The sequence below is a fragment of the Labrus mixtus genome, chromosome 22 (genome assembly GCF_963584025.1).
Source record: "Labrus mixtus chromosome 22, fLabMix1.1, whole genome shotgun sequence".
Classification (NCBI taxonomy): domain Eukaryota; kingdom Metazoa; phylum Chordata; class Actinopteri; order Labriformes; family Labridae; genus Labrus; species Labrus mixtus.
In genome coordinates, this window is record NC_083633.1 from 7,202,741 (window position 1) to 7,217,986 (window position 15,246).

At 43.5% G+C, this 15,246-nt stretch overlaps 1 protein-coding gene and 8 non-coding genes across 9 annotated transcripts; 1 reads left to right on the top strand and 8 right to left on the bottom strand.

Moving 5' to 3' along the window:
• Positions 1-211: 211 nt before the first annotated feature.
• Positions 212-293, bottom strand: trnas-uga (transfer RNA serine (anticodon UGA)). The gene has a single exon. It is a non-coding gene; the product is annotated as a tRNA-Ser (tRNA).
• Positions 294-911: 618 nt separating this feature from the next.
• trnag-ucc (transfer RNA glycine (anticodon UCC)) lies at positions 912-983 on the bottom strand. The gene has a single exon. It is a non-coding gene; the product is annotated as a tRNA-Gly (tRNA).
• Positions 984-1,247: 264 nt separating this feature from the next.
• trnas-uga (transfer RNA serine (anticodon UGA)) lies at positions 1,248-1,329 on the bottom strand. Its single transcript has one exon. It is a non-coding gene; the product is annotated as a tRNA-Ser (tRNA).
• Positions 1,330-1,947: 618 nt separating this feature from the next.
• On the bottom strand, positions 1,948-2,019 carry trnag-ucc (transfer RNA glycine (anticodon UCC)). The gene has a single exon. It is a non-coding gene; the product is annotated as a tRNA-Gly (tRNA).
• A 264-nt stretch (positions 2,020-2,283) lies between these two features.
• On the bottom strand, positions 2,284-2,365 carry trnas-uga (transfer RNA serine (anticodon UGA)). Its single transcript has one exon. It is a non-coding gene; the product is annotated as a tRNA-Ser (tRNA).
• Positions 2,366-3,123: 758 nt separating this feature from the next.
• Positions 3,124-3,195, bottom strand: trnag-ucc (transfer RNA glycine (anticodon UCC)). Its single transcript has one exon. It is a non-coding gene; the product is annotated as a tRNA-Gly (tRNA).
• A 264-nt stretch (positions 3,196-3,459) lies between these two features.
• On the bottom strand, positions 3,460-3,541 carry trnas-uga (transfer RNA serine (anticodon UGA)). Its single transcript has one exon. It is a non-coding gene; the product is annotated as a tRNA-Ser (tRNA).
• A 618-nt stretch (positions 3,542-4,159) lies between these two features.
• On the bottom strand, positions 4,160-4,231 carry trnag-ucc (transfer RNA glycine (anticodon UCC)). Its single transcript has one exon. It is a non-coding gene; the product is annotated as a tRNA-Gly (tRNA).
• Positions 4,232-6,284: 2,053 nt separating this feature from the next.
• On the top strand, positions 6,285-14,404 carry LOC132956349 (ankyrin repeat and SOCS box protein 13-like). Its single transcript, XM_061029742.1, has 6 exons — positions 6,285-6,425; positions 7,204-7,391; positions 7,493-7,649; positions 7,725-7,859; positions 8,951-9,142; positions 9,713-14,404. The coding sequence occupies exons 1-6, from the start codon at positions 6,380-6,382 to the stop codon at positions 9,838-9,840; spliced, it is 846 nt and encodes a 281-aa protein (XP_060885725.1). The 5' UTR covers positions 6,285-6,379; the 3' UTR covers positions 9,841-14,404.
• Positions 14,405-15,246: the final 842 nt, after the last annotated feature.

Genomic DNA, 15,246 nt, shown 5'->3' on the forward strand with positions numbered 1-15,246 from the left:
AAGCACTGTTGATGCATCCATCAAGGAGCCATATTTACTGAGATTGTGCAAGAACATTTGAAGCCACGCAAGGAAGCTCGTTAAGCAGAAAATCACTCTCTCTTCAACACGTCTTCAGTTTCTTCTGCTGCTGCAGGGATATGCATACCTCACTACTCCGAAGTGTCTGTAGTCCAACAGTGATTTGCGCCGAGAGATTAAAACTGTCATTCGTTGTTGGCAGGATTCCAACCTGCGCGGGGAGATCCCAATGGATTTCAAGTCCATCGCCTTAACCACTCGGCCACAACAACAACGCTGGATGTACCCCTTAGATCCACGCATAGTCAACAACATATGGAGCCTCGATTTTCCCTTTCACAAACTGCCTCAAAATCCCTGTTTCAAAAAGCCTTCTTTTTTTCCAAGGGCCATATTACCCTCAATACACACCTTGAAATGAAATTAAATGGAGGGAAATATGTGCTAGCCATGACAGAAAATGTATAGCAACGCTGAGTGCAAGAAAGGAACCTTTGCCTTCTGAGAAGAGCTGTGTCAATTACTGCAGGCTGTTGCGAACTGCATGTAACCCTCCAAGTTCAAAGAGAATGTACTTCTTGTGTGGAACATGTTCAGCTCACACATTTGGAGAGTTGAAGACGAGGTCAGCAGAAGTTATGCTGATGGAGACACCGGCTATTGAACCCCGGGGCCTCATACATGCAAAGCATGCGCTCTACCACTGCAGATGCAACATGAGAAATAACATTGTCGGCAGTATACCATCCTGCTCAGACAAAAGCCAATGCATTTCAAGTCCATCGCCTTAAAAACCCGGCCACGACAACCCAACCACTATCCTTGGCCCAACATGTAGGAAAGAACAACACAAGCAGATTCTGTACTCTGGAGGACGCGAAGAAACCAGCTGCGATAGCTGGGAATCGAACCCAGGTCAACTGCTTGGAAGGCAGCTATGCCAACCATTACACCACTATCGCTACATGGAGAGGGGTTTTGTGTAGCAAAGCTGGTGCTCGGACTGGACTGCAGCAAGCACTGTTGATGCATCCATCAAGGAGCCATATTTACTGAGATTGTGCAAGAACATTTGAAGCCACGCAAGGAAGCTCGTTAAGCAGAAAATCACTCTCTCTTCAACACGTCTTCAGTTTCTTCTGCTGCTGCAGGGATATGCATACCTCACTACTCCGAAGTGTCTGTAGTCCAACAGTGATTTGCGCCGAGAGATTAAAACTGTCATTCGTTGTTGGCAGGATTCCAACCTGCGCGGGGAGATCCCAATGGATTTCAAGTCCATCGCCTTAACCACTCGGCCACAACAACAACGCTGGATGTACCCCTTAGATCCACGCATAGTCAACAACATATGGAGCCTCGATTTTCCCTTTCACAAACTGCCTCAAAATCCCTGTTTCAAAAAGCCTTCTTTTTTTCCAAGGGCCATATTACCCTCAATACACACCTTGAAATGAAATGAAATGGAGGGAAATATGTGCTAGCCATGACAGAAAATGTATAGCAACGCTGAGTGCAAGAAAGGAACCTTTGCCTTCTGAGAAGAGCTGTGTCAATTACTGCAGGCTGTTGCGAACTGCATGTAACCCTCCAAGTTCAAAGAGAATGTACTTCTTGTGTGGAACATGTTCAGCTCACACATTTGGAGAGTTGAAGACGAGGTCAGCAGAAGTTATGCTGATGGAGACACCGGCTATTGAACCCCGGGGCCTCATACATGCAAAGCATGCGCTCTACCACTGCAGATGCAACATGAGAAATAACATTGTCGGCAGTATACCATCCTGCTCAGACAAAAGCCAATGCATTTCAAGTCCATCGCCTTAAACACCCGGCCACGACAACCCAACCACTATCCTTGGCCCAACATGTAGGAAAGAACAACACAAGCAGATTCTGTACTCTGGAGGACGCGAAGAAACCAGCTGCAATAGCTGGGAATCGAACCCAGGTCAACTGCTTGGAGGGCAGCTATGCTAACCACTATACCACTATCGCTACATGGAGAGGGGTTTTGTGGAGCAAAGCTGGTGCTCGGACTGGACTGCAGCAAGCACTGTTGATGCTTCCATCAATGAGCCATATTTACTGAGATTGTGCAAGAACATTTGAAGCCAAGCAAGGAAGCTTGTTAAGCAGAAAATCACTCTCTCTTCAACACGTCTTCAATTTCTTCTGCTGCTGCAGGGATCTGCATACCTCACTACTCCGAAGTGTCTGTAGTCCAACAGTGATTTGCGCCGAGAGATTAAAACTGTCATTCGTTGTTGGCAGGATTCGAACCTGCGCAGGGAGATCCCAATGGATTTCAAGTCCGTCGCCTTAACCACTCGGCCACAACAACAACGCTGGATGTACCCCTTAGATCCACGCATAGTCAACAACATATGGAGCCTCGATTTTCCCTTTCACAAACTGCCTCAAAATCCCTGTTTCAAAAAGCCTTCTTTTTTTCCAAGGGCCATATTACCCTCAATACACACCTTGAAATGAAATGAAATGGAGGGAAATATGTGCTAGCCATGACAGAAAATGTATAGCAACGCTGAGTGCAAGAAAGGAACCTTTGCCTTCTGAGAAGAGCTGTGTCAATTACTGCAGGCTGTTGCGAACTGCATGTAACCCTCCAAGTTCAAAGAGAATGTACTTCTTGTGTGGAACATGTTCAGCTCACACATTTGGAGAGTTGAAGACGAGGTCAGCAGAAGTTATGCTGATGGAGACACAGACAATTACTGCAGGCTGTTGCGAACTGCATGTAACCCTCCATGTTCAAAGAGAATGTACTTCTTGTGTGGAACATGTTCAGCTCACACATTTGGAGAGTTGAAGACGAGGTCAGCAGAAGTTATGCTGATGGAGACACCGGCTATTGAACCCCGGGGCCTCATACATGCAAAGCATGCGCTCTACCACTGCAGATGCAACATGAGAAATAACATTGTCGGCAGTATACCATCCTGCTCAGACAAAAGCCAATGCATTTCAAGTCCATCGCCTTAAACACCCGGCCACGACAACCCAACCACTATCCTTGGCCCAACATGTAGGAAAGAACAACACAAGCAGATTCTGTACTCTGGAGGACGCGAAGAAACCAGCTGCGATAGCTGGGAATCGAACCCAGGTCAACTGCTTGGAAGGCAGCTATGCTAACCACTATACCACTATCTCTACATGGAGAGGGGTTTTGTGGAGCAAAGCTGGTGCTCGGACTGGACTGCAGCAAGCACTGTTGATGCATCCATCAATGAGCCATATTTACTGAGATTGTGCAAGAACATTTGAAGCCACGCATGGAAGCTGGTTAAGCAGAATATCACTCTCTCTTCAACACGTCTTCAATTTCTTCTGCTGCTGCAGGGATCTGCATACCTCACTACTCCGAAGTGTCTGTAGTCCAATAGTGATTTGCGCCAAGAGATTAAAACTGTCATTCGTTGTTGGCAGGATTCGAACCTGCGCGGGGAGATCCCAATGGATTTCAAGTCCATCGCCTTAACCACTCGGCCACAACAACAACGCTGGATGTGCCCCTTAGATCCACGCATAGTCAACAACATATGGAGCCTCGATTTTCCCTTTCACAAACTGCCTCAAAATCCCTGTTTCAAAAAGCCTTCTTTTTTTCCAAGGGCCATATTACCCTCAATACACACCTTGAAATGAAATGAAATGGAGGGAAATATGTGCTAGCCATGACAGAAAATGTATAGCAACGCTGAGTGCAAGAAAGGAACCTTTGCCTTCTGAGAAGAGCTGTGTCAATTACTGCAGGCTGTTGCGAACTGCATGTAACCCTCCAAGTTCAAAGAGAATGTACTTCTTGTGTGGAACATGTTCAGCTCACACATTTGGAGAGTTGAAGACGAGGTCAGCAGAAGTTATGCTGATGGAGACACCGGCTATTGAACCCCGGGGCCTCATACATGCAAAGCATGCGCTCTACCACTGCAGATGCAACATGAGAAATAACATTGTCTGCAATATACGAAACTGCTCAGAGAAAACCCAATACATTTCAAGTTCATCGCCTTAAACACCTGCCCACGACAACCCACCCACTATCCTTGGCCCAATATGTAGGAGAGAACAACACAACCAGATTCTGTACTCTGGAGGACACTAAGAAACTAGCTGCGATAGCTGGGAATCGAACCCAGGTCAACTGCTTGGAAGGCAGCTATGCTAACCACTATACCACTATCCCTACATGGAGAAGGGTTTTGTGTAGCAAAGCTGGTGCTCGGATTGGACTGCAGCAAGCACTGTTGATGCAGACATCAATGAGCCATATTTACTGAGATTGTGCAAGAACATTTGAAGCCACGCATGGAAGCTCGTTAAGCAGAAAATCACTCTCTCTTCAACACGTCTTCAGTTTCTGTGAAAGCTACGTGATTAAAGGACTTGTGAGAGATTGGCATCTTGGTCTGCTAGCCAACCATCAACTGGCAAATTTCCAGTACTTTTGTCCTGCTATGAAAAAAAAATCATGCTTGACTTAATGACTCCACTGGTTCCATGGTGTAATTGTTAGCACTCTGGACTTTGAATCCAGTGATCTGAGTAGTGATGAGGTACAGGGCAGTGTGGCAGTTAACTGAAAACAATCTTGTTTCGGTGGTGATTGCCATGTAGTTTCTTTTGTTTTCCATACCCTAAATCAATTATTTCAAAAGACTTTGTGTTGGACTTTGTTTTGGAATGTGTTTTTGCAGCTTAACAACTGTCCTGTAAGTCATTTCAACTAGAGTAATGTGCTGTTAATGAAGAGTGCTACAAACTGTTTATGCGGCAATCTAAGTATAACAACTCTCGTACGGCCTGTGCTAACAGAAGGTGAAGAGATCATGTGGGACCCTTTAGGAGGATTGGATGACTTCCCCTCAGTTGTTCAAGGTCTGGACTGCCTCAGTTGTTCCAGGGCTCCCTGGTTTCCCTGGACCATCATGGCCCCAGTAACAGACTTTGAACGTGGAATGCCTCAAAACCAGGTCCCACCAAGATTTGAACTCGGATCGCTGGATTCAGAGTCTAGAGTGAAAAGCACACCATCAACTGGCAACTTTCCAGTAATTTTGTCAGGGTGGATGGATGGTGGTCAGGGCCGGCCCCCGGACATCTGGGGGCCCTAAGCAGGATCATTTTGTGGCCTTGTTTTGCGGTGGATAGTCTGGAGTATTGCCTTCACGAACCAGCAACTGTATGCAATTACAAACCTTACACATTTTATCTGTACCTTTTTAAACATGATGGGACACCATTATTTTACTGCTTATTAAGTACACTCCCTGAAACAGTCAAAGTAAAGCTTACAGACTTGCCACATTTCTACTTCTGCTTTGTTACTTTTTGAATGTTATATACATTATATCCTTTGAGCAGTATAGCATATTTTTAATTAAAATTACTTTTCACTTTATAAACAATTAGAATTTTTGTGTGGATTTTTTGATTTTGAAATACTTTATTAATCCCTGAGGAAAATTCTGGTTTACACTGTGATTTTAGAGACATTCTTCTCACACACGTAGGCCTGAATCACACACATGAACAAACAGAACCTGTGGACATGCAGGGAGCGCACCAGAGCACTCCCTGCATGTCAGCGCAATTCATCCCTATTATGTTATAAATAACCTGACGGCGACATTTGTTTTATCGGTAGTTATGTTAGCTCCAGCTCCTTACTGACCTAATATTTACAGTCTATGGTGGCGACCTGTCTCGCTATAACAAGATAAGATATGATAAACTTAATTGATTGATCCCCCATTGAGGGAAATTAGGTTGTTACAGAATCTTAAGGGTAATCAGCAATAGATAACAAAATATAGAAAGACAAAAACATTAACAGTTTTTAAATACAAGAAGAAATTATTAATAATAATAATAATAATAATAATAATAATAACAGAAATATTCTATATAAACACCTTCCCTTGTGGAAAGACATAAAGCCAGTTTGAAAATAAAGTATAAAATTAAATTAAATTGCCCTCTATGGATGAATAATTTAACCAGACTTTATTATGTTCAAGTAATCATAGTCATATTAGTACATACCTAAACACACACATTCATTATCATTACTATAACATAGTTTCATGATAATCATCCTGACGTAGAATAAATAATTGTTGCGGTCTTTTCTGATCAAGAAATAACCTATTTAGGTGTAAAAACTACAAACCCCATCATGCGCGCTAAGAGTTCCTGGTCTGTGACGTGCCGTGACGTAACACCTGCCCCACGAAAACACGAGCGAGACGCTGCTGTTTACATACATCACATGTTTCTGTTCCTGCGTTCACGTTGGTAGTCCCGCCGGTAGATCAAAAATAAAAGCCGGAAAATGACGGAGATTGAAAACTCGCAGCAGTATTTCTTCGGGGACATCGGTGAGTGTGAAAAAAGACGACGTGTCCGGTGAAACTGACGCTTTGTTCGGATTTTGACCTAATTTGACGTCGGTTCGGTATGGCTGGAATGTGAGCTAACATGATAAAATGTGTTATTTAGGCTAGGTTGTTGTCAACAGCTGTATTCAATGTATTTTATTACGTATTTACATTTCCTATTGTTCATGTTATCATCCTTTTCCTTTGCATGTGAGTTCAAAATACATTGTGTAACATTTGTGGTCTATGGGTTTCCATTAAACATGCTGACCTCACATATTTGTCTGACAAGGAAGTCTTTTAGGAGACATTCACAATAGAAAGGAGAGACTTAGTTTGTCCGATATTTCAAGACTTTTTGATATCAAGTGTTTTCAATACAATCTCTGTTATTTTAATGACCAATTGTATCAAGAAGTACAGAAACTAAAATAAACTACATCTGTTTGATTAGAAAGGAGCGTAGAAGAAGAAAGAATACATCAAACATTGCAGGCACACTGTCTAAACTGCACACTAAAACTGTGTCAACGTTTAGGTACCTTCAAATTGCCGATGTTTTTGTGCACTTTCGACACTGCAGGAGTCTGCCTGCAATTTTTCATCACTGAAAACAAGAACGTATAAACAAAAAAATAGTTATGTATCCACATATTCTACATTACAGCTTTATAAAATCATCAGTATATACATAAATATGTGATAATATTGATTCATGAATCGTCTCTACATGACCATCGTGTGTGTAATGATCCGCCCCCCTCCCCCCCCCATGCAGGCTGCTGGTCAGAGAGAACGGAGGTGCACAAAGCGGCGTCCCTCGGTCAGGCGGCCCAGCTGCAGCACCTCATAGAGAGCGGGGCGTCGGTCAACATGGTGGCTGTGGACTCCATCACGCCGCTGCACGAGGCCTGCCTCCAGGGTCAGACCCAGTGCGCCCGACTGCTGCTGGATGCTGGAGCTCAGGTCAAACAGCAGCACTGAACAGATGAGCGCTCAAACGACTGGTAAAGGAAGAAGAAAAAGTTGTGACGTATGATTCTGTGCCCTGGGGTGTATCCCTTTAGGTGGATGCGAGGAACGTGGACGGGTGCACTCCGCTGTGTGAAGCCAGTTCGGCTGGTAGTTTGGAGTGTGTGAGACTCCTACTGGATCGCGGCGCCAAGGCCAATTCTATTCTCACCTCCCGCACGGCCTCGCCGCTCCACGAGTCCTGCTTAGGAGGTGAGCGCCTTTTTCTTTAAATTGAGCTAACCAACTGTACATTCACAGGATAACGTTTTCTCTGAATCTTTTCAGGAAACTCGGACTGCGTGAAGCTCCTGATAACCGTGGGCGCTAGCCTGGAGGCGTACAACCTTTACTACGGGACCCCGCTGCACGTCGCTTGTGCTTACGGACACACAGACTGTGTCAAAGTGCTGCTCAATGCAGGTGAGCAAAGCAGGATGGGACTCTTGTTTCTTGTAGGTCACGGAGATGGATTGTGAGTGTGGGGGTATTTTGATGCTCATGCCGGTGTGACTTCAGGACAGGCGAGCTGAGCTGTAACACGACCTCCTGCAGCCTCATCTGAACCTGACAACAACCACACAACAAATATATACATGTGGCAATACCTTCAGACTAGCATGTTGTGGCCTATTAATTACAAACTGTTTACACTCTAGGAATCGTCATCCAACATTGCAGCTTCATTTTCTGCCTCTCACAAGCCCACTTTTTAACAAAACTTGAATTAGTTTTCTGGCATCAGATAATGATAAACTAATCATCAGAATAATAACTCAAGCATGGACGTCTTTCTAATCTCTTCCTTTGTTTGTGTATTTGATTTAAAAACAATCATGCTCCAAAAATACCAAAACCAACCAAATTCACATATTTTTTTCACTCCTTCATATTTGCTTTGGAATTTGTGTGTTTTTTTGTGATTCACAGCCTGATATCTTTGGACTCAGTCCAGCCTAAACCGTCCTGCTGCCACACATCCTGACTGGAGAAACTATTGTGGATTAAGCCGCTGCTGCAAATAGTCCCGAACAAATGCACACCTTCCTCTTGCTGTAGTGATGAGTTTGTTCTGACCCTGGCTCAGGGGGCGTGACATGAAGGAGTCAAAAACGGTCTATCAGCAAAATAATCTTTATTGCCAAACAATTTTAAACAAATACTCAAAGAAAAGTAAACATGACCGCTGAAGCCATGCTTCTTACCCTGGCTTCAGATTGAGGAAGAGGGGGGAGGAGCTTGACTTGTTCTGTAGTCAGCCGTCAGGTTCAGCGGATCACAGGTTCAGTGTGGAGGTCAGGTAGTGCCTCAAAGAAAACAAAACATGTCAGCTTTGCCACTAACAATTCAAAACTACACTGGGTAGCTCTTTTTGGATGATTAAATCATAAACTTAGGAGCTGATTATTTCTTTGGTAGAGACCACTGGGCGGAGAGACTCGAAGTAAGAGGCTACCATGTTGTTCCTTTTTTAAAGACGCTGAGTATTTGACAGCACTTCCTGTTTGTTTCAGGTGCTAAAGTGAATGCTACCCGGCTGCATAAGACCCCGCTGCACCATGCTGCCAAAAACATGCGAGTGGAGATGATCGAGATGCTGGTGGAGTTTGGGGCCAACATCTACGCCAGGGATCAGACCGACAGGAAACCTGTTGATTACACCACGCCGGGGTCGCCCTCTGCAGCCTGCCTAAAGCTTTATGAGAGTAAGTTGATCAGGAAAGCCACGGCTGCAGGGAAAACAAACACTCATTTCTAACCCTGCACATGAGCGTAGTGTCAGCTCTGAAACAGTAGAGGGCGAGCAAGGATCACGTTTCACCTCAGACAGATGACACCTGTTGTTTACGTTGGGGCTGATTTCTTCACATGCTTGTTGGAAGAATATGAGAAGATGACGGTTTACAGGGAACAGAGCTTTATATAGCTTAAAGTTAAGCTATTTACAAGCTTTTAAGTGACTCTACTCGCTCACACATCCAACCTGGGAGCATTCACAATCTTCTTTTTTATAAAGATTGATTTTTGGGCCTTTAATGGAGAGATAGGACAGTGAATAGAGTCGGAAATCAGGGAGAGAGAAAGGGGAACGACGTGCGTGAAAGGAGCCACAGGCTGGATTCGAACTTGGGCCGCCCGCCCGGAAGACCACAGCCTCCACACATAGGGTGCGCGCACCAACCACCGTGCCACCAGCAATCTTCTTGATTTATTTTTTCTGCAGAATATATTGTAAACTATTTCATCTGACACTTTTTTTTTGTCCCGCTCTGTAGCCACTCCGATGAGTCTGCAGCAGCTCAGCCGGGTGGCGGTGAGGAACAGGCTGGGCACCCGAGCTCTGAAGGTCGTGCATCAACTGGAGATCCCCAAACTCCTCATCAGCTACCTCTGCTATCAGTGACCCGTCGGCTCTGCAGGAGGATGGACGGTTAAAGACACACTGGAGACTCACAGAGCTGCTGAGAGTAGCCCAGAAGAGGTGCCGTTGTTAAAATATAACAGTGCACACACATACACAGATGTTCTTAGAGGTCTCTCTGATGCTGCATTCACACTAAATTAACCCATTCATAGTCTTTAGACAAGACCACCGTCGTATTTGCAAAGTTAAAAAAGTGCAAACACGCGAAGTGGTTCAGGCAGTTTTCCAGACGATTTGTCGTCTTTTTTTTTTAGAGGTGAAACGTTTCTGTTTCCATTTTGACTGAATGTCTTTAATTTTGTTGAATCAAACAATAGAAACAACGTTTAAAACTAGGCATCAACATCTGATCAAAAGTCTTAAAACCTTCTTTTCTAATGAGCACTTTTCGCAGCAGGTGATGATGTAACGGCTCGGGAACACGTTATGTTATCACAGCGGAGTTTTTCAAGTGTGCAGATGTTAGAAATAGAAACAGTCACAACAAACGGCAGCGAGATCTGTCGCTGTAAATACGCGGTCTGACTCACAGGATGGAGACGCTGCTTATAAACATGACATCAGCTGTGTATTTCTAACATAGTTCACCTTCTCTTCTGCTAGCTGCGTGTCACAGTTTTCCTAAATCGTCCTCACATTGTGAACAGTGACAGTAACATTGAAGATCAAGACGGTGGAAATGGCGAGGTTAAACAAAGGTTTGGATCATGCAATGGGCAGGCCTGTTCTTAAATACTTATTTAAATGTTTATGTTAAGTTGTCTTTAGCAGGGATTTAGCTACTTTATCTTTTTACAGATAAATAAATAATAAAAGGTCTTAATATTACAGCCATGTCCATGCAATGAGCAAATGTTTCGGTCACAAAAAGTTATCTTGTTCCACAGTTTTGTACGGTCATTGAGTACATTCACATGGACTTGAGTGTCCCGGTTTTGATCGGGTTTGTTAAGTATCCTGTTTTTGTGTTGTGCATGTTAACGCCAAATCCTGAATATGATCAAAACCGGGATGAGGCTTAAAACTGGTACACTAAAGTCCATGTAAACGTCCTCATTGTTGTGGATTCCTCGGCTCTGTGACACCCAGGTCGATTGTGATAAGTTTGGAGATATAAAAGAAAAAGATGCATCATACCGTAAGGTTGTCAAAATGTGTGATACTATTCAATACCATGTGTTTTAAAAAGATCTGTGTTATTTCTCATGATCGATGGTCTGTTTCGTACGACAGGTGCGTAGACAAGGGGTGAATCAATCAGAAATCTTCATCAACATTCAAAACAGGCACCGCCTGAACAAAAAATCAAATGGGGAAAGACAAACTAAGATTTTGTTGGCATGTTGTTCTCTTCCCGCTTGATCTTGTCATTCTCCTGTGATGAGTGTACAGCCGCTCTTGGCTGCGCTCACGCTCCAGAAACAGACCCAGTGGGGCGGGGCACACGTGATCAGACGAAGCAAAACCGTCGCGCTGACGGAACGCACAGACTGACAAATTTTGCAGTAAGAACTGATTTTAATTACAGAAACTATGTCTGAGAAAAGTTTAGTTTAGAAGTTTAATTTATATACTGACACATGTCCCATCTGTTAACATGGAGGAGGCGGAGGCTTATGACCTATACTGCAGCCAGACAGTGGAGGGGGGGGGGGGGGCTCCAAATGTTCTAGCTTCACTTTTGGGGAGCTGTCAGGACGTCCATATTTCATACTGTCTGTTAGTGTTGCTTATAGGAAAAATAAATTCCAATGAATGCTTCATTAAAACAAAAAGTTTGACATGTTACTTAACCTGCTGACAGGAAGTCATCCTCAAATAGAAATCCAAGCGTTAGTGTCCTTTTTTTTTTTTAACTATTGTTGCCTCTTTTCAGTAAACATGATGAGTGCTCTGTGTGAGGGTTATTGTTGTGTAATAAGAGGCATTAACTGCAGATGTTGAAGTCTTAAATAAGGTTTAATGTTTGCCGTTCACATAAATAGAAGCATCACTGGCACCACAAGAGACGAAGAGTTTGTGCTTCTGATATTAGACACGATTACAGTCGAGTTTTTATTTAAATAAAGTCGGCGCTCAGGGAGGACGGAGACAAATGGCATCTTTTTCCTGGCAACTGAAAGTGGCTGTATTCAAACCTAAACACGTCTCTGTACCGTAAACGGCGAGTTACAGTGAAATGTAAAGTGGGTGCACATTTCCTGAATAACTTCATTTATTAAGAAAGTAACTTGCAGAGAAATACCAATCGGTTTTGTTGTCATAGCAGCGCCCAGAGTCAGAGTGACAAACTCCAGATGCTGCTTCTCGTTCACGGCCTTTTTGTTTGGTGCAGACACTGAAGCTGCGATCCTCGGTGCCTATTCATAGCTCTGTGTTTGCTTCTCCACTAAAACTGCTTCTAGAGAGCGCGCTGAGGTCACAGTGTTTTTAGAGGAAGTGTTTATGAATTCCTCAAAGTGCTCCAGGTTTGCTTTATTGGCTCTTTTCTAAGCTGTTTTGGAAGTTGCATAACTTTTATCTGCAGGGGTCAAACCGGGTCGAACACACACTTTATTTTAACTCTCTGAAATCAGAACGCCGCGACAGAAATGGGGGCAGCACATTTCTCTCCTTGAAGTTGAGTCTCTCTTGCTAAATGTAGTGTCCCAATTAATATCATAGTTACCAAGCGAGCTCTAATGTTCGCTGTTAACCCCTCGTGCTCCAGCCTCTCATCCCAACATAGTCATGCAGCTTTTTAAAAACAAAAGGAGACATACATATATCCATTATCTTTTACCGCTTTTCCCATTCAAGGTCCTGAGGGGCTGGAGCCAATCCCAGCTGTCATTGGTTGAGAGGCAGGGTAACACCGGGGTAACACCCTGAACTGTTTACCAGCCAATCACAGCGCTGACATATAGAGACAGACAACCAGCCACACTCACATTCACACGTAAGGGCAATGTAGAGTCACTAGTTAACCTAACAAGCACGTCTTTGGACTGTGGGAGGAAGCCGGAGTACCCGGAGAGAACACATGCATGCACAGGGAGAACATGCAAACTCCACACAGAGAGGCTCCTGTCCAATGGGGATTCGAACCAGGAACCTCCTCGCTGTGAGGCAACAACACTAACCACTGCACAGAAACAAGACAAAATGCAAAAAAGCAGGCTTCAAAATAATGATCCACAAACAAATAACTGTGTTTATATCGGTCAATGCCCTGACCAAGACATACATCACAAAGTTTATTCCTTGATTTAAGAATTCAAGAAGATTCCTCGTCTTTTATTCCTCATTAACAGTCTTAACTCAAGCTGCTTTACTTTCAGGAGACTTTTTCTGTAACTGGAAACTGGCCGTCTTCTTTATAAAAATGTGGATGCGTTCAAACCGACAAATAGAGGAGAGTGAACAACGTGCAGAACACGTGCACGATCACGTGCAGACGAGAGGATCATTTAAAGAGCAAATTAAAGTCAGATGAAAACAAATGTGCTTCTGCTCTCTGTAGTGATGCCGTAACTCGAGTAGAAGATGCAGAAACACTCGGTTAGTCCTTGAGCTCAATCACTGACAGTAAAATGTGCGTAAGCTAAACACGAGTGACCTTACTCTGTTCTCCCTGTTTGGTATAAAGTACAAACCGCGTCCACATGCAGTTTTCTGACCTCACCCTGCAGGATTTTTTGGGATTTAATTTATGATTTCCAAACTTCCAGCAGCCAAGTGAGAGATCATCTGTCAGCTCTCCCCGAGGCCTGCACCTGGATGTATAGTGTTTCTCTTTCTGACCTTAACGAAAGCATCAAAAGCAACATTTCATACTTTGCCATCCAAATCTCTCTGTTCACCCCCGTCTCTGGCTCGCACCGTAAACGTGCCCGAGCTGCACGCTGCTGGCTCCAGACACACAGCTCGTCTGCTGCACGCCATAAACATGCCAAACTGTTGCAATTTTCTTTTGCAAAATAAAACTCCCATCGTCTGTAGATATTTTGATTGGTTTTCATGCCACAAGAATGCATCTTGCTCATTACAAACTCGTGCCATAAATAATCCCGAGGCTCAGATCTCTCCTTCTTCCCACAGTTTCTGACAGACTTAAAATATCTGACCCTGAAACATATTAAGGACTGAACTTGTGTCTTAAAATAACCTCAACAAAACATGCATGTTTCAAAGCGTTTTGAGCAGAGGGACTGGAAAAAGCAGAGGAGAGGAGCGAAGGCATGCAGGGAATGTCCCGAGTTATCGAAGATGAAAAATGCTCCGAAAATAGGAATGCTGAACTTCATGGGGAACAAACGAGAGGTGTGTTATTTTTAAAGTTTCCCCCTGGTGTGTCTGATTTTTCAAAGTTATGGCAGTTCTCACGGTTTAATTATTATATTCTTATTAAAGTGAATAAAGTCTCAATGTATTCCTCTCAGATGTTCAAAACACACAGGAGGTGCTCAGGAGGTGATGAATCGTCCATGAAAAATGTGTCATGAATATTTATCTGTACAGAAGTGTTGCTCTGAATATCATTAAAATGTTGATTTGTTGAATACATTTGACTCTCGACGTGTTTCTTGTCCTCATGTTTTTGCATGAACCGGCTTTTTGTATTTATTCGTATCAAACCTGAGACATAATTCGGGTTAGATTACTTTCTGCAGCCGGTAAAGCTGGCAACGATGACACCAATATCGATGATTTTCTCTTCTTAGTTTCATCTGTCTCCATCCTCTTCCTCTTAGCCTCAGCCGTTGTATCAAACAGTACAAAGACTAGCTCTCTATGCTGCTTTTTATGCTGTGTGAACTAGTGCCGTAAAGCTGTACCCACTTCAAGTTACATAGTGCTGAAAACATGCTGCCAGGCGCTCTGTGGACATGAGAGAGACGCCATTCTCCATGTTGAAAGTTATCGTAACATTAGGTTGACTTTAGAAAAGTTACATATAGTTGCTTTAATGCCTAATGAACGTAAAGTAGAGCTGCAAGAAGCGGCTGTGGTTTAGTTGGTAATAATTATCAGCTTCAGAAGGAACAAGTTTCCAAGCTTTAAGGTTCAGACCTATGTGAAACCCTTGGATGATTCATTCATTTTTTGATTATGATTTTCTCTTCTTCACTGTCAGAATTTTAGCATACACAATCTGAGGTATTTGATCAAATCAAGCACATTTTGAAAGATCAAAAGATCCTTTTTTTTAGCTGAATTTGTGCAAAACATCCATGGTTGAAGTAAAGAAATTGGATTTAGTACATATGTGCAGTTGCACTTGTTCACCACTAGGGTGTGGTGTGGTTAAAGAAATCATTTGTCAGAGTTGTAGATTTAGTGAGCCAGCAGTAACAACATGTTTCCCAGTCAGCGTGTGTTCAGGCCCAGAGGGCTCCCGAGTCT

Excerpts from the sequence above, each read along its gene's own strand:
- LOC132956349 (XM_061029742.1), top strand. The coding sequence starts at position 6,380 with ATGACGGAGATTGAAAACTCGCAGCAGTATTTCTTCGGGGACATCG. Across the intron at positions 7,392-7,492 it reads TGCTGGATGCTGGAGCTCAG|GTGGATGCGAGGAACGTGGA; the intron begins GTCAAACAGCAG and ends GTATCCCTTTAG. Across the intron at positions 7,650-7,724 it reads CCACGAGTCCTGCTTAGGAG|GAAACTCGGACTGCGTGAAG; the intron begins GTGAGCGCCTTT and ends GAATCTTTTCAG.